The sequence below is a fragment of the Oncorhynchus mykiss genome, chromosome 27, assembly GCF_057628025.1.
Source record: "Oncorhynchus mykiss isolate SJ-2025 chromosome 27, ASM5762802v1, whole genome shotgun sequence".
In the NCBI taxonomy this organism is placed as follows: domain Eukaryota; kingdom Metazoa; phylum Chordata; class Actinopteri; order Salmoniformes; family Salmonidae; genus Oncorhynchus; species Oncorhynchus mykiss.
Window position 1 is genome coordinate 29,855,010 of NC_143048.1, and position 18,466 is coordinate 29,873,475.

The 18,466-nt window shown below is 45.4% G+C and overlaps 1 protein-coding gene across 7 annotated transcripts in view; it reads left to right on the forward strand.

The window, feature by feature from the left end:
- Window positions 1-18,466, forward strand: part of LOC110507909 (glycerophosphodiester phosphodiesterase 2) — a 107,185-nt gene that overhangs the window by 83,581 nt on the left and 5,138 nt on the right. For all 7 annotated transcript variants that reach the window (XR_005039956.2, XR_005039957.2, XR_016492483.1 and 4 more), the window contains 5 exons: window positions 8,109-8,259; window positions 9,564-9,785; window positions 13,922-14,079; window positions 14,183-14,330; window positions 17,863-17,945. Coding sequence is in view for 4 of the 7 variants with exons in the window: in XM_036964705.2 (XP_036820600.1) it covers window positions 8,109-8,259; window positions 9,564-9,785; window positions 13,922-14,079; window positions 14,183-14,330; window positions 17,863-17,945 (762 nt within the window). In the remaining 3 variants the exon portion in view is untranslated. The remainder of the gene's footprint in view (window positions 1-8,108; window positions 8,260-9,563; window positions 9,786-13,921; window positions 14,080-14,182; window positions 14,331-17,862; window positions 17,946-18,466) is intronic.

The window sequence follows — 18,466 nt, forward strand, 5'->3', positions numbered from 1 at the left end:
CATCTGTTTTAGGAACAGTAGCGGCATCCGTTTTAGTAACAGTAGCGGCATCTGTTTTAGTAACAGCATCTGTTTTAGTAACAGTAGCGGCATCTGTTTTAGTAACAGCATCTGTTTTAGTAACAGTAGCGGCATCTGTTTTAGTAACAGAAGCGGCATCTGTTTTAGTAACAGTAGCGGCATCTGTTTTAGTAGCGGCATCTGTTTTAGTAACAGCATCTGTTTTAGTAACAGCTTCTGTTTTAGTAACGGCATCTGTTTTAGTAACGGCATCCGTTTTAGTAACAGTAGCGGCATCTGTTTTAGTAACAGCATCTGTTTTAGTAACAGTAGCGGCATCTGTTTTAGTAACAGCATCCGTTTTAGTAACAATAGCGGCATCCGTTTTAGTAACAGCATCCGTTTTAGTAACAATAGCGGCATCCGTTTTAGTAACAGTAGCGGCATCCGTTTTAGTAACAGTAGCGGCATCCGTTTTAGTAACAGTAGCGGCATCTGTTTTAGTAACAGTAGCGGCATCCGTTTTAGTAACAGTAGCGGCATCCGTTTTAGTAACAGCATTCGTTTTAGTAACAGTAGCGGCATCCGTTTTAGTAACAGTAGCGGCATCCGTTTTAGTAACAGTAGCGGCATCTGTTTTAGTAACAGCATCTGTTTTAGTAACAGTAGCGGCATCTGTTTTAGTAGCGGCATCTGTTTTAGTAACAGCATCTGTTTTAGTAACAGCATCTGTTTTAGTAACAGCATCTGTTTTAGTAACAGTAGCGGCATCTGTTTTAGTAACAGTAGCGGCATCTGTTTTAGTAACAGCATCTGTTTTACAGCATCTGTTTTAGTAACAGCATCTGTTTTAGTAATAGCATCTGTTTTAGGAACAGTAGCGGCATCCGTTTTAGTAACAGTAGCGGCATCTGTTTTAGTAACAGCATCTGTTTTAGTAACAGCATCTGTTTTAGTAACAGCATCTATTTTAGTAACAGTAGCGGCATCTGTTTTAGTAACAGTAGCGGCATCTGTTTTAGTAACAGCATCTGTTTTAGTAACAGCATCTGTTTTAGTAACAGTAGCGGCATCCGTTTTAGTAACGGTAGCGGCATCCGTTTTAGTAACGGCATTCGTTTTAGTAACAGTAGCGGCATCTGTTTTAGTAACAGCATCTGTTTTAGTAACAGTAGCGGCATCCGTTTTAGTAACAGTAGCGGCATCCGTTTTAGTAGCGGCATCCGTTTTAGTAACAGCATTCGTTTTAGTAACAGTAGCGGCATCTGTTTTAGTAACAGTAGCGGCATCTGTTTTAATAACAGTAGCTGCATCCGTTTTAGTAACAGTAGCGGCATCCGTTTTAGTAACAGTAGCGGCATCCGTTTTAATAACAGTAGCGGCATCCGTTTTAGTAACAGTAGCGGCATCCGTTTTAGTAACAGTAGCGGCATCCGTTTTAGTAACAGTAGCGGCATCCGTTTTAGTAACAGTAGCGGCATCTGTTTTAGTAACAGTAGCGGCATCTGTTTTAGTAACAGTAGCGGCATCCGTTTTAGTAACAGTAGCGGCATCCGTTTTAGTAACAGTAGCGGCATCCGTTTTAGTAACAGTAGCGGCATCTGTTTTAGTAACAGTAGCGGCATCCGTTTTAGTAACAGTAGCGGCATCCGTTTTAGTAACAGTAGCGGCATCTGTTTTAGTAACAGTAGCGGCATCCGTTTTAGTAACAGCATTAGTTTTAGTAACAGTAGCGGCATCCGTTTTAGTAACAGTAGCGGCATCTGTTTTAGTAACAGTAGCGGCATCTGTTTTAGTAACAGCATCCGTTTTAGTAACAGCATCCGTTTTAGTAACAGCATCCGTTTTAGTAACAGCATCCGTTTTAGTAACAGTAGCGGCATCCGTTTTAGTAACAGTAGCGGCATCCGTTTTAGTAACAGTAGCGGCATCTGTTTTAGTAACAGTAGCGGCATCTGTTTCAGTAACAGTAGCGGCATCCGTTTTAGTAGCGGCATCCGTTTTAGTAACGGCATTCGTTTTAGTAACAGTAGCGGCATCTGTTTTAGTAACAGTAGCGGCATCTGTTTTAATAACAGTAGCTGCATCCGTTTTAGTAACAGTAGCGGCATCCGTTTTAGTAACAGTAGCGGCATCCGTTTTAATAACAGTAGCGGCATCCGTTTTAGTAACAGTAGCGGCATCCGTTTTAGTAACAGTAGCGGCATCCGTTTTAGTAACAGTAGCGGCATCCGTTTTAGTAACAGTAGCGGCATCTGTTTTAGTAACAGTAGCGGCATCTGTTTTAGTAACAGTAGCGGCATCCGTTTTAGTAACAGTAGCGGCATCCGTTTTAGTAACAGTAGCGGCATCTGTTTTAGTAACAGTAGCGGCATCTGTTTTAGTAACAGTAGCGGCATCTGTTTTAGTAACAGTAGCGGCATCTGTTTTAGTAACTGTAGCGGCATCTGTTTTAGTAACAGTAGCGGCATCTGGTTTTAGTAACAGTAGCGGCATCGGTTTTAGTAACAGTAGCGGCATCTGTTTTAGTAACAGCATCTGTTTTAGTAACAGCATCTGTTTTAGTAACAGCATCTGTTTTAGTAACAGCATCTGTTTTAGTAACAGCATCTGTTTTAGTAACAGCATCTGTTTTAGTAACAGCATCCGTTTTAGTAACAGCATCCGTTTTAGTAACAGCATCCGTTTTAGTAACAGCATCCGTTTTAGTAACAGCATCTGTTTTAGTAACAGTAGCGGCATCCGTTTTAGTAACAGTAGCGGCATCTGTTTTAGTAACAGTAGCGGCATCCGTTTTAGTAACAGTAGCGGCATCTGTTTTAGTAACAGTAGCAGCATCCGTTTTAGTAACAGTAGCGGCATCCGTTTTAGTAACAGTAGCGGCATCTGTTTTAGTAACAGTAGCGGCATCCGTTTTAGTAACAGCATTAGTTTTAGTAACAGTAGCGGCATCTGTTTTAGTAACAGTAGCGGCATCTGTTTTAGTAACAGCATCCGTTTTAGTAACAGCATCCGTTTTAGTAACAGCATCCGTTTTAGTAACAGTAGCGGCATCCGTTTTAGTAACAGTAGCGGCATCCGTTTTAGTAACAGTAGCGGCATCCGTTTTAGTAACAGTAGCGGCATCTGTTTTAGTAACAGTAGCGGCATCTGTTTCAGTAACAGTAGCGGCATCTGTTTTAGTAACAGTAGCGGCATCCGTTTTAGTAACAGTAGCGGCATCCGTTTTAGTAACAGTAGCGGCATCCGTTTTAGTAACAGTAGCGGCATCCGTTTTAGTAACAGTAGCGGCATCTGTTTTAGTAACAGTAGCGGCATCCGTTTTAGTAACAGCATTTTTTTTAGTAACAGTAGCGGCATCCGTTTTAGTAACAGTAGCGGCATCTGTTTTAGTAACAGTAGCGGCATCCGTTTTAGTAACAGTAGCGGCATCCGTTTTAGTAACAGTAGCGGCATCCGTTTTAGTAACAGTAGCGGCATCCGTTTTAGTAACAGTAGCGGCATCCGTTTTAGTAACAGTAGCGGCATCTGTTTTAGTAACAGTAGCGGCATCTGTTTTAGTAACAGTAGCGGCATCTGTTTTAGTAACAGTAGCGGCATCCGTTTTAGTAACAGTAGCGGCATCCGTTTTAGTAACAGTAGCGGCATCCGTTTTAGTAACAGTAGCGGCATCCGTTTTAGTAACAGCATTAGTTTTAGTAACAGTAGCGGCATCCGTTTTAGTAACAGTAGCGGCATCCGTTTTAGTAACAGTAGCGGCATCTGTTTTAGTAACAGTAGCGGCATCCGTTTTAGTAACAGTAGCGGCATCCGTTTTAGTAACAGTAGCGGCATCTGTTTTAGTAACAGTAGCGGCATCTGTTTTAGTAACAGTAGCGGCATCCGTTTTAGTAACAGTAGCGGCATCCGTTTTAGTAACAGTAGCGGCATCCGTTTTAGTAACAGTAGCGGCATCCGTTTTAGTAACAGTAGCGGCATCTGTTTTAGTAACAGTAGCGGCATCCGTTTTAGTAACAGTAGCGGCATCCGTTTTAGTAACAGTAGCGGCATCTGTTTTAGTAACAGTAGCGGCATCCGTTTTAGTAACAGCATTAGTTTTAGTAACAGTAGCGGCATCCGTTTTAGTAACAGTAGCGGCATCTGTTTTAGTAACAGTAGCGGCATCTGTTTTAGTAACAGCATCTGTTTTAGTAACAGCATCTGTTTTAGTAACAGCATCTGTTTTAGTAACAGTAGCGGCATCTGTTTTAGTAACAGCATCTGTTTTAGTAACAGTAACAGCATCTGTTTTAGTAACAGTAGCGGCATCTGTTTTAGTAACAGTAACAGCATCTGTTTTAGTAACAGCATCTGTTTTAGTAACAGCATCTGTTTTAGTAACAGTAACAGCATCTGTTTTAGTAACAGTAGCGGCATCTGTTTTAGTAACAGTAGCGGCATCCGTTTTAGTAACAGTAGCGGCATCCGTTTTAGTAACAGTAGCGGCATCTGTTTTAGTAACAGTAGCGGCATCTGTTTTAGTAACAGTAGCGGCATCTGTTTTAGTAACAGTAGCGGCATCTGTTTTAGTAACAGTAGCGGCATCTGTTTTAGTAACATTAGCGGCATCCGTTTTAGTAACAGTAGCGGCATCCGTTTTAGTAACAGTAGCGGCATCCGTTTTAGTAACAGTAGCGGCATCTGTTTTAGTAACAGTAGCGGCATCTGTTTTAGTAACAGTAGCGGCATCTGTTTTAGTAACAGCATCTGTTTTAGTAACAGTAACGGCATCTGTTTTAGTAACAGTAGCGGCATCTGTTTTAGTAACAGTAGCGGCATCCGTTTTAGTAACAGTAGCGGCATCCGTTTTAGTAACAGTAGCGGCATCTGTTTTAGTAACAGTAGCGGCATCTGTTTTAGTAACAGTAGCGGCATCTGTTTTAGTAACAGTAGCGGCATCTGTTTTAGTAACAGTAGCGGCATCTGTTTTAGTAACAGCATCTGTTTTAGTAACAGCATCTGTTTTAGTAACAGCATCTGTTTTAGTAACAGTAGCGGCATCTGTTTTAGTAACGGCATCTGTTTTAGTAACGGCATCTGTTTTAGTAACGGCATCTGTTTTAGTAACGGCATCTGTTTTAGTAACGGCATCTGTTTTAGTAACAGCATCTGTTTTAGTAACAGCATCTGTTTTAGTAACAGCATCTGTTTTAGTAACAGCATCCGTTTTAGTAACAGCATCCGTTTTAGTAACAGTAGCGGCATCTGTTTTAGTAACAGTAGCGGCATCTGTTTTAGTAACAGTAGCGGCATCCGTTTTAGTAACAGTAGCGGCATCTGTTTTAGTAACAGTAGCGGCATCCGTTTTAGTAACAGTAGCGGCATCTGTTTTAGTAACAGTAGCAGCATCCGTTTTAGTAACAGTAGCGGCATCCGTTTTAGTAACAGTAGCGGCATCTGTTTTAGTAACAGTAGCGGCATCCGTTTTAGTAACAGCATTAGTTTTAGTAACAGTAGCGGCATCCGTTTTAGTAACAGTAGCGGCATCTGTTTTAGTAACAGTAGCGGCATCTGTTTTAGTAACAGCATCCGTTTTAGTAACAGCATCCGTTTTAGTAACAGCATCCGTTTTAGTAACAGTAGCGGCATCCGTTTTAGTAACAGTAGCGGCATCCGTTTTAGTAACAGTAGCGGCATCCGTTTTAGTAACAGTAGCGGCATCTGTTTTAGTAACAGTAGCGGCATCTGTTTCAGTAACAGTAGCGGCATCTGTTTTAGTAACAGTAGCGGCATCCGTTTTAGTAACAGTAGCGGCATCCGTTTTAGTAACAGTAGCGGCATCCGTTTTAGTAACAGTAGCGGCATCCGTTTTAGTAACAGTAGCGGCATCCGTTTTAGTAACAGTAGCGGCATCTGTTTTAGTAACAGTAGCGGCATCCGTTTTAGTAACAGCATTTGTTTTAGTAACAGTAGCGGCATCCGTTTTAGTAACAGTAGCGGCATCTGTTTTAGTAACAGTAGCGGCATCCGTTTTAGTAACAGTAGCGGCATCCGTTTTAGTAACAGTAGCGGCATCCGTTTTAGTAACAGTAGCGGCATCCGTTTTAGTAACAGTAGCGGCATCCGTTTTAGTAACAGTAGCGGCATCTGTTTTAGTAACAGTAGCGGCATCTGTTTTAGTAACAGTAGCGGCATCCGTTTTAGTAACAGTAGCGGCATCCGTTTTAGTAACAGTAGCGGCATCCGTTTTAGTAACAGTAGCGGCATCCGTTTTAGTAACAGCATTAGTTTTAGTAACAGTAGCGGCATCCGTTTTAGTAACAGTAGCGGCATCCGTTTTAGTAACAGTAGCGGCATCTGTTTTAGTAACAGTAGCGGCATCCGTTTTAGTAACAGTAGCGGCATCCGTTTTAGTAACAGTAGCGGCATCTGTTTTAGTAACAGTAGCGGCATCCGTTTTAGTAACAGTAGCGGCATCCGTTTTAGTAACAGTAGCGGCATCTGTTTTAGTAACAGTAGCGGCATCCGTTTTAGTAACAGCATCTGTTTTAGTAACAGCATCTGTTTTAGTAACAGCATCTGTTTTAGTAACAGCATCTGTTTTAGTAACAGCATCTGTTTTAGTAACAGCATCTGTTTTAGTAACAGTAGCGGCATCTGTTTTAGTAACAGCATCTGTTTTAGTAACAGTAACAGCATCTGTTTTAGTAACAGTAGCGGCATCTGTTTTAGTAACAGTAACAGCATCTGTTTTAGTAACAGCATCTGTTTTAGTAACAGCATCTGTTTTAGTAACAGTAACGGCATCTGTTTTAGTAACAGTAGCGGCATCTGTTTTAGTAACAGTAGCGGCATCCGTTTTAGTAACAGTAGCGGCATCTGTTTTAGTAACAGTAGCGGCATCTGTTTTAGTAACAGTAGCGGCATCTGTTTTAGTAACAGTAGCGGCATCTGTTTTAGTAACAGTAGCGGCATCTGTTTTAGTAACAGTAGCGGCATCTGTTTTAGTAACAGTAGCGGCATCTGTTTTAGTAACAGTAGCGGCATCTGTTTTAGTAACAGCATCTGTTTTAGTAACAGTAGCGGCATCTGTTTTAGTAACAGCCTTCGTTTTAGTAACAGTAGCGGCATCTGTTTTAGTAACAGCCTTCGTTTTAGTAACAGGAGCGGCATCCGTTTTAGTAACAGTGGCGGCATCCGTTTTATTAGCAGCGGTGGTAGTTTTGGCAGCGGCAGTTTTAGTGGCAGCGATTTTGGTAGCGATGGCGGCTTCTGGTAGCGGCTTTTGGTAGCGGCAGCTTTGGTGGCGGCGGCTTTTGGTAGCGGCGGCGGCCGTTTTTAGTCGGAGGAGCGGCGGCCGTTTTTAGTCGGAGGGGCGTTTGTGTCAGTGAAAGCTCATTTAGCTTGTGTATACATTCCTCCACTCCCTAATTAAGATGAATGGGAGGTGGAGACGTGCGTGCTGATGACAGTTAGGCTTGGCTCTGGGCTGCATTGAGCTCATGCTGGAGCTGACTAATGAAACCTGAACAGGGCCAGGCTCTATACATCCTCCTGACCAGAGATGCGTGTACACAGACACACACCCGAAGGGACATGGGTCATTCAGGCACTAATTGAACGTTTCAGTCACACTTTATGGTCACTGAAAACGATAATGAATGATAGACACAGGCTAAATTATGTTTTTAGTCCGATTTAGTTGCTTGCTTGGAATGTAATCTTACGAAAGCGTTGTGATTCTAGTTGTGAATTTGACTAACAATTTCAAGTGTAGATGTGTTTTTGTTTTCCATGTCTTACAACCTGAGGTTAACTGAAAAGGTGGGGAAATTATTTGGCATTCAAAGTGAAGGAGAAGCTAGCAACATGAAAGTAGCTTTCATGTAATGTGAGTTTTGCCTCAAACAGCTCTAGTCTTTTCCCTTCATGATTTGAAGGTTTTTGGCGCTTCCCTAGAGAGCATTCAGTATTTGTAATGTAAGAACTTCCACTTCCACTTCCACAAAATATCAGTGGATATAAACTTCTGAGAAATAAGATGATCATATGATGTTGAACAACACTGTATGGCACTGAATATACTATTGTATTGGTAGACCTGACTGTTTAAATCTTTCCTGTCCTAGCCTTGACGGGGTGCCGTTTCTGATGCGAGACCGCACCTTGAGGAGGACTACAGACGTGGAGAAGGTGTTTCCTGCCAGACAGCTGGACGATGCCTCCTCCTTTAACTGGACAGACTTACACAGCCTCAATGCCGGCCAGTGGTTCCTCAAGGTACCACAATGTTACTCACACTCCCGCTAAGGAGGAATTGTACTGTCACACCCCCGCTAGGTAGGAATGCTACATTCACACCCCCGCTAGGTAGGAAAGCTACATTCACTCCCCGCTAGGTAGGAATGCTTCATTCACACCCCCGCTAGGTAGGAAAGCTACATTCACACCCCCGCTAGGTAGGAAAGCTACATTCACACCCCCGCTAGGTAGGAAAGCTACATTCACACCCCCGCTAGGTAAGAATGCTTCATTCACACCCCCGCTAGGTAGGAATGCTTCATTCACACCCCCGCTAGGTAGGAAAGCTACATTCACACCCCCGCTAGGTAGGAACGCTACATTCACACCCCCGCTAGGTAGGAATGCTTCATTCACACCCCCGCTAGGTAGGAAAGCTACATTCACACCCCGCTAGGTAGGAATGCTTCATTCACACCCCCGCTAGGTAGGAAAGCTACATTCACACCCCGCTAGGTAGGAATGCTTCATTCACACCCCCGCTAGGTAGGAATCCTACATTCACACCCCCGCTAGGTAGGAATGCTACATTCACACCCCCGCTAGGTAGGAATGCTTCATTCACACCCCCGCTAGGTAGGAAAGCTACATTCACACCCCCGTTAGGTAGGAAAGCTACATTCACACCCCCGCTAGGTAGGAATGCCTAATTCACACCCCCACTAGGTAGGAAAGCTACATTCACACCCCTGCTAGGTAGGAATGCTTCATTCACACCCCCGCTAGGTAGGAATGCTTCATTCACACCCCCGCTAGGTAGGAATGCTTCATTCACACCCCCGCTAGGTAGGAATGCTTCATTCACACCCCCGCTAGGTAGGAATGCTTTTGTCACACCCCCGCTAGAGAGGAATGTCACTGTCTCACACCCAGCTAGGGAGGAATTGTACTGTCTGTCACATCCCAGCTACGGAGGAATGGTACTGTTTGTCATACCTCCGCTAGGAGGACTGGTATACTGTTATGTCATCTTTCTCTCTCTGAAGGTTTCTAACCAAATGTAACCAACCATCACACAGCCCTTTCTTTCACAAGGCCTATTTCTCCTCGATGCTTTGGGTCCATTTCATTGCCACTCGGCTGATTAGGGAATCTCATTAATGAAGTGGAGAAATTGCCATTATTTATCAATCAAGATTTCTTCCCTGGATTGTGTTAAAATAAAATTGACCCAAACCCTGATCTCATCATAAAATGATGTATTATTACGATTGCCATGTAAACCTAGAAATACACTAAATTGATTAGCTTGACTGTGAGTACCAGTGTGTGTTGTCCTCTAGGAAGACCCATTCTGGACGGTCCAGTCTATGGCTCAGAGGGAGGTGATGCTGGTGGGGAACCAGAGTGTGTGTAGTCTGGAGCAGCTGCTGAGGCTTGCCACCCTCCATAACCACACAGTGGTGTTCGACCTGCGCCGACCCCCGCACGGACACCCCTGCTACCACAGCTGGATAAACGATACCCTGGGGGTCATACTCCTGTCTGGGATTCCACAGCACCTGGTGAGACAGGCATCACACATTGTGTGATGGGGGGGGGGGGGGGGGTTGTAGTAGTATACACGACTGAGATAGTGGTCCTTTGGTAGAGCAATGGCTTTTGTAATGCCAGGGTAGTGGGTTTGATTCCCAGGACCAGCCATACTTAAAAAGGATTCACACATGACTGTAAGTCGCTTTGGATAAAAGCGTCAGCTAAATGGCATATATTATTATTATTATTATTATTATTATTATTATTATTATTATTATTATTCGATAGTGGACAGAACCTTGTTAGGGCCCGGCCCCGGTCCCCTATGGAAATCAAGAGGAGGAAAACACAACTCATAGTAGAGAGATGGAACTGTCAGCTTGAGGCTGACCTGAAGATTGCCTGTGACATCAATCAATGTCACAATCATTACTCTGTCATCTCTGATGTCACTAATTGCACATCTACATCCATGTCCCATAACTAATCTGAGCTCTGTCTGTCTTTGTCTGTGTCGGCCGGTCTTTCTTTCTTTCTTTCTTTCTTCTCTCTTTCTTTCTTTATTTCTCTCTTCTCTTTCTTTCTTTTTCTCTTCTCTTTCTTTCTCTCTTTCTTTCTCTTTCTTTCTCTCTTTCTTTCTCTCTTTCTTTCTTTCTCTTTCTTTCTTTCTCTCTTTCTTTCTCTTTCTTTCTTTCTCTTTCTTTCTTTCTTTCTTTCTTTCTCTCTTTCTTTCTCTCTTTCTTTCTTTCTCTTTCTTTCTTTCTCTCTTTCTTTCTCTTTCTTTCTTTCTCTCTTTCTCTTTCTTTCTTTCTTTCTTTCTTTCTTTCTTTCTCTTTCTTTCTCTCTTTCTTTCTCTTTCTTCTTTCTTTCTCTCTTTCTTTCTCTTTCTTCTTTCTTTCTCTTTCTTTCTTTCTTTCTCTTTCTCTCTTTCTTTCTCTCTTTCTTTTTCTCTTTCTTTTTCTTTCTTTCTCTCTTTCTTTCTCTTTATTTCTTTCTTTCTTTCTCTTTCTCTTCTTTCTCTTCTCTTCTTTCTCTCTTTCTTTCTTTCTTTCTTTCTTTCTTTCTCTTCTTTCTCTTCTTTCTCTCTTTCTTTCTTTCTCTTTCTTTCTTTCTTTCTTTCTTTCTTTCTCTTCTCTCTCTCTTCGCTTTCTCTCTTCCTCTCTTTCTTCTCTCTCTCTCTCTTTCTTCTCTCTCTCAAATTCAAGCTGCTTTATTGGCATGAAAAACATTGTCAACAAATAATAATATAAAATGGTAGTAAATAATAATACAAAAAAAATAACAATAAAATGGTAACGGTCAATAGTAGAAATATAATAAATCTAAATATGGAAAATGAAACTATACCTTAACTAAATAACGGTCATCTTCGCCATTACATCAGTACTACAACTATCATCATCATTACTACTACCACCACCATCATTAAACTGCTATCATTACCATTACTAGTAATAATAAGTAAGTAAGTCGTTTTCCTCTGGGTCTAATAAGTTAAAATTTGGAATAAATGTAGTCATTTCTGTGAATAATGAATCTCTTTGTGAGGAATATTTATCACAGTAAAGGAGAAAGTGCATCTCTGTCTTTACCTCCCCTGTCGTACAGTGACCACATACACGCTCCTCTTTGGGTAGCCATGTCTTTTTATGTCTGCCGGTTTCTATTGCCAATCAGTGGACACTCAGCCTCCCGCTCTCTCCATTTCTCTGTCGCTCGCTCTCTCTGTCGCTCGCTCTCTCTGTCGCTCGCTCTCTCTGTCGCTCGCTCTCTCTGTCTCTCGCTCTCTCTGTCTCTCGCTCTCTCTGTCTCTCGCACTCTCTGTCTCTCGCGCTCTCTGTCTCTCGCGCTCTCTCTCTCTCGCTCTGTCTCTCTCGCTCTCTGTCTCTCTCGCTCTCTGTCTCTCTCGCTCTCTGTCTCTCTCGCTCTCTCTGTCTCTCGCTCTCTCTGTCTCTCGCTCTCTCTGTCTCTCGCTCTCTCTGTCTCTCGCTCTCTCTGTCTCTCGCTCTCTCTGTCTCTCGCTCTCTCTGTCTCTCGCTCTCTCTGTCTCTCGCTCTCTCTGTCTCTCGCTCTCTCTGTCTCTCGCTCTCTCTGTCTCTCGCGCTCTCTGTCTCGCGCTCTCTGTCTCGCGCTCTCTGTCTCGCGCTCTCTGTCTCTCGCTCTCTGTCTCTCGCTCTCTGTCTCTCGCTCTCTGTCTCTCGCTCTCTGTCTCTCGCTCTCTGTCTCTCGCTCTCTGTCTCTCGCTCTCTGTCTCTCGCTCTCTGTCTCTCGCTCTCTGTCTCTCGCTCTCTGTCTCTCGCTCTCTGTCGCTCGCTCTCTGTCGCTCGCTCTGTCGCTCGCTCGTTCTCTCTGTCGCTCGCTCGCTCTCTCTGTCGCTCGCTCGCTCTCTCTGTCTCTCGCTCGCTCTCTCTGTCGCTCGCTCGCTCTCTCTGTCGCTCGCTCGCTCTCTCTGTCGCTCGCTCGCTCTGTCTGTCTGTCGCTCGCTCGCTCTCTCTGTCGCTCGCTCGCTCTCTCTGTCTGTCGCTCGCTCGCTCTCTCTGTCTGTCGCTCGCTCGCTCTCTCTGTCTGTCGCTCGCTCGCTCTCTCTGTCGCTCGCTCGCTCTCTCTGTCTGTCGCTCGCTCGCTCTCTCTGTCTTTCTCTCTTGCTCTTTCTTCGCCTTTCTCTTTTTCTCTGTGCCCCGCGCTCTCTTTCCCTCTCTCGCACGCTCTTTCTCTCTCTCGCTCTTTCTCGCTCTCTCTCTAGCGCTCTTTCTCTCTAGCGCGCTCTTTCTCTCTCTCACGCGCTCTTTCTCTCTCTCTCTCTCTCATGCGCTGTTTCTCTCTCTCTCCTGAGCTCTTTATCTCTCTCTCTCTCTCTCGCGCTCTTTCTCTCGCTCTCTCTCATGCGCTCTTTCTCTCTCTCTCCTGAGCTCTTTATCTCTCTCTCTCTCTCTCTCTTTCTCTCTCTCTCTTTCTCTCTCGCAATGCTCTTTCTCTCTCTCGCGCGCTCTTTCTCTCTCTCTCTCGCATGCTCTCTCTCTCTCTCGCATGCTCTTTCTCTCTCTCTCTCGCATGCTCTTTCTCTCTCTCTCGCATGCTCTTTCTCTCTCTCTCGCATGCTCTTTCTCTCTCTCTCTCGCATGCTCTTTCTCTCTCTCTCGCATGCTCTTTCTCTCTCTCGCGCATGCTCTTTCTCTCTCTCTCTCTCTCTCTCGCATGCTCTCTCTCTCTCTCTCGCATGCTCTTTCTCTCTCGCTCTCTCGCATGCTCTTTCTCTCTCGCTCTCTCTCTCTCGCGCTCTCTCTCTCGCGCTCTCTCTCTCGCGCTCTTTCTCTCGCGCTCTCTTTCTCTCGCGCTCTCTTTCTCTCGCGCTCTCTTTCTCTCGCGCTCTCTTTCTCTCGCGCTCTCTCTCTCGAGCTCTCTCTCTCTCGAGCTCTCTCTCGAGCTCTCGCTCTCGCTCCCTCTCGGTCGCTCTCTCTGTGTTGGTCGCTCTCTGTTTCGCTCTCGTGCTCTTTCTCTCTCTCTGTGTCGGTCTCTCGCTCTCTGTGTTGGTCGCTCTCGCTCTCTCTTTCGCTCTCCCCCTTTTCTCTTTCTGTCGCACTCTCTTTGTCGTGCTCTTTCTCTCGCCCTCTTTCTCTCGCCCTCTTTCTCTTTCTCTCGCGCTCTGTGTCGGTCTCTTTCGCTCTCTGTGTCGGTCTCTTTCGCTCTCTGTGTCGGTCTCTTTCGCTCTCTGTGTCGGTCTCTTTCGCTCTCTGTGTCGGTCTCTTTCGCTCTCTGTGTCGGTCTCTTTCGCTCTCTGTGTCGGTCTCTTTCGCTCTCTGTGTCGGTCTCTTTCGCTCTCTGTGTCGGTCTCTTTCGCTCTCTGTGTCGGTCTCTCTCTGTGTCGGTCTCTCTCTGTGTCGGTCTCTCTCTGTGTCGGTCTCTCTCGGTGTCGCTCTCTCGCTCTCTCTGTGTCGGTCTCTCTCGCTCTCTCTGTGTCGGGCTCTCTGTGTCGGTCTCTCTCGCTCTCTCTGTGTCGGTCGCTCTCGCTCTCTCTGTGTCGGTCGCTCTCGCTCTCTCTGTGTCGGTCGCTCTCGCTCTCTCTGTGTCGGTCGCTCTCGCTCTCTTTCTCTCTTTGTCACACTCTCTCTGTCATGCTCTCACTCGCTATGTGTGTGTCTCTGTCTGTATGTGTGTGTGTTGGCAGGTGATGTGGACCCCAGACTGGGACAGGGGGCAGGTAAGACAGGTGGTTCCAGGGCTGCAACAGACGTCAGTAGAGAAGCTGCCTCCTCAGGTCCTTCACCAGCAGGGAATCAGCAGACTACTGTTACGTTACAGCCAGGCCAGCCCAGATGATATCCGGTGGGTTAACACACACACACACACACACACACACACACACACACGCACTGTGTGTGCTTCTTCTGTATATGTGTGTATGAATGTGTCTGTCTGCACCCCCCAGAGAGTTCTCCAGGAGCAATGTGAGTGTTACTCTGTACACGGTCAACGAGCCCTGGCTGTTCTCTGTGCTCTGGTGCAGCGGGGTCTCCTCTGTCTCCTCTGAAGCCCCCAACATCCTCAGAAAGGTGCCTTACCCCATCTGGCTCATGGTAAGTCCCTCACAGCACCCTCTAGCACCCCCACCCTTACTCCTACACCATTACTCCTACAGCACCCACACACCATTACTCCTATAGCCCCCACACCATTACCCACACACCATTACTCCTACAGCACCCCCACACCATTACTCCTACAGCACCCACACCATTACCCACACACCATTACTCCTACAGCAAACCACATTGCCCCAGGCCCTCTTGGCACTCCTCTCTGGGTTGGCAGACTGACTCCCAGCAGGGAACACTATGTGTGGTGAAGACTACAGAATAGAGCCCGTCCATGGAGTTCAGGAAAGCACTGTATATTTTACCCACCCTGTCTGTCTGTCTGTTAGCTAGTCAATATGGCCACTACCCACACCCACCCAGTCTGTCTCTGTCTGTTAGCTAGTCAATATGGCCACTACCTACACCCACCCTGTCTGTTAGCTAGTCAATATGGCCACTACCTACACCCACCCTGTCTCTCTCTCTCTCTGTTAGCTTGTCAATATGGCCACTACCTACACCCACCCTGTCTGTTAGCTAGTCAATATGGCCACTACCTACACCCACCCTGTCTCTCTCTGTCTGTTAGCTAGTCAATATGGCCACTACCTACACCCACCCTGTCTTTCTCTGTCTGTTAGCTAGTCAATATGGCCACTACCTACACCCACCCTGTCTGTTAGCTAGTCAATATGGCCACTACCTACACCCACCCTGTCTCTTTGTCTGTTAGCTAGTCAATATGGCCACTACCTACACCCACCCTGTCTGTTAGCTAGTCAATATGGCCACTACCTACACCCACCCTGTCTGTTAGCTAGTCAATATGGCCACTACCTACACCCACCCTGTCTGTTAGCTAGTCAATATGGCCACTACCTACACCCACCCTGTCTGTTAGCTAGTCAATATGGGCACTACCTACACCCACCACCCTGTCTGTTAGCTAGTCAATATGGCCACTACCTACACCCACCCTGTCTGTTAGCTAGTCAATATGGCCACTACCTACACCCACCCTGTCTGTTAGCTAGTCAATATGGCCACTACCTACACCCACCCTGTCTGTTAGCTAGTCAATATGGGCACTACCTACACCCACCACCCTGTCTGTTAGCTAGTCAATATGGCCACTACCTACACCCACCCTGTCTGTTAGCTAGTCAATATGGCCACTACCTACACCCACCCTGTCTGTTAGCTAGTCAATATGGGCACTACCTACACCCACCACCCTGTCTGTTAGCTAGTCAATAGGGCCACTACCTACACCCACCACCCTGTCTGTTAGCTAGTCAATATGGCCACTACCTACACCCACCCTGTCTGTTAGCTAGTCAATATGGCCACTACCTACACCCACCCTGTCTGTTAGCTAGTCAATATGGCCACTACCTACACCCACCACCCTGTCTGTTAGCTAGTCAATATGGCCACTACCTACACCCACCCTGTCTGTTAGCTAGTCAATATGGCCACTACCTACACCCACCACCCTGTCTGTTAGCTAGTCAATATGGCCACTACCTACACCCACCCTGTCTGTTAGCTAGTCAATATGGCCACTACCTACACCCACCCTGTCTGTTAGCTAGTCAATATGGCCACTACCTACACCCACCCTGTCTCTCTGTCTGTTAGCTAGTCAATATGGCCACTACCTACACCCACCCTGTCTGTTAGCTAGTCAATATGGCCACTACCTACACCCACCCTGTCTGTTAGCTTGTCAATATGGCCACTACCTACACCCACCCTGTCTGTCTCTGTCTGTTAGCTAGTCAATATGGCCACTACCTACACCCACCCTGTCTGTTAGCTTGTCAATATGGCCACTACCTACACCCACCCTGTCTGTTAGCTAGTCAATATGGCCACTACCTACATCCACCCTGTCTGTTAGCTTGTCAATATGGCCACTACCTACACCCACCCTGTCTCTCTGTCTGTTAGCTAGTCAATATGGCCACTACCTACACCCACCCTGTCTGTTAGCTAGTCAATATGGCCACTACCTACACCCACCCTGTCTGTTATCAAATCAAATCAAATTTTATTTGTCACATACACATGGTTAGCAGATGTTAATGCGAGTGTAGCGAAATGCTTGTGCTTCTAGTTCCGACAATGCAGTAATAACAAGTAATCTAACTAACAATTCCAAAACTACTGTCTTGTACACAGTGTAAGGGGATAAAGAATATGTACATAAGGATATATGAATGAGTGATGGTACAGAGCAGCATAGGCAAGATACAGTAGATGGTATCGGGTACAGTATGTACAAATGAGATGAGTATGTAAACAAAGTGGCATAGTATAGTATAAAGTGGCTAGTGATACATGTATTACATAAGGATACCGTCGATGATATAGAGTACAGTATATACGTATGCATATGAGATGAATAATGTAGGGTAAGTAACATTTATATATAGCTAGTCAATATGGCCACTACCTACACCCACCACCCTGTCTGTTAGCTAGTCAATATGGCCACTACCTACATCCACCCTGTCTGTTAGCTTGTCAATATGGCCACTACCTACACCCACCCTGTCTGTTAGCTTGTCAATATGGCCACTACCTACACCCACCCTGTCTGTTAGCTAGTCAATATGGCCACTACCTACATCCACCCTGTCTGTTAGCTTGTCAATATGGCCACTACCTACACCCACCCTGTCTCTCTGTCTGTTAGCTAGTCAATATGGCCACTACCTACACCCACCCTGTCTGTTAGCTAGTCAATATGGCCACTACCTACACCCACCCTGTCTGTTAGCTAGTCAATATGGCCACTACCTACACCCACCACCCTGTCTGTTAGCTAGTCAATATGGCCACTACCTACACCCACCCTGTCTGTTAGCTAGTCAATATGGCCACTACCTACACCCACCACCCTGTCTGTTAGCTAGTCAATATGGCCACTACCTACACCCACCCTGTCTGTTAGCTAGTCAATATGGCCACTACCTACACCCACCACCCTGTCTGTTAGCTAGTCAATATGGCCACTACCTACACCCACCCTGTCTGTCTCTCTGTCTGTTAGCTAGTCAATATGGCCACTACCTACACCCACCCTGTCTGTTAGCTAGTCAATATGGCCACTACCTACACCCACCCTGTCTGTTAGCTAGTCAATATGGCCACTACCTACACCCACCCTGTCTGTCTCTCTGTCTGTTAGCTAGTCAATATGGCCACTACCTACACCCACCCTGTCTGTTAGCTAGTCAATATGGCCACTACCTACACCCACCCTGTTTGGTAGTATGGGATCTCGGTGTATGTGGAACTTCTTTAAATTGTCATTTTACTCCTAGTTACATTATTCTGACTAGAGTATTCTCTTTTGTTAACCTTTGAATAACTAATCCATTATGCAGTGAACATTAATTTCTGTACCACAATATTACATGAATTTCATTATTACATCATTTTAGGGAAGTATGACTTAAGTTTGTTGAGTTGTTTTAGGAGATGGTGCCACCTGGTGGTCTAATGCTACCATGTTGTGTTTCAGAGTCCAGATGAATACTGTCTGATCTGGGTCGCTGCTGAGCTCATCTCCTTCACTGTAGTTATAGGAATTTTTGTATTCCAAAAGTAAGTCCTCCTCTTCTGCTGATTTTTATGATTATTTTCACAGGATGTCCTTTTTAAATGTAGTACTAGGTAGTAATTAACCTCAGTGTTTTTACTGGAGATGTATTAGTCAACTGATTTAAAGGAGGAAGAAAGCAGATGTTTTACTGTGCCTACATAGCACTGGGCATGGGAATATTGTCAACACTCACTCACACACAGACGATTGATTGCCTGTTATTACTGCTGTAGTGCCTCTGGCACCCTTTACACAGTTAACACATCTCTTCCTCCCTCTGTGTCTGCTTCACACCCTCTCCTTCCACCTAGTGGTGTGTGTTCTACCTATCAGGGGCTTAATGTTCAATAATATAATGATATCCGCCATTTAGCAGACGCTTTTATCCAAAGTGACTTAGTCATGCATGCAACCATTTATTATGTATGGAGTGGTCCTGGGATTCCAACCCACTATCCTGGCATTGCAAGAGCCATAAACTACCAATTGAGCTACAGAGGACCAGCAGGCTCCTGTATATTGT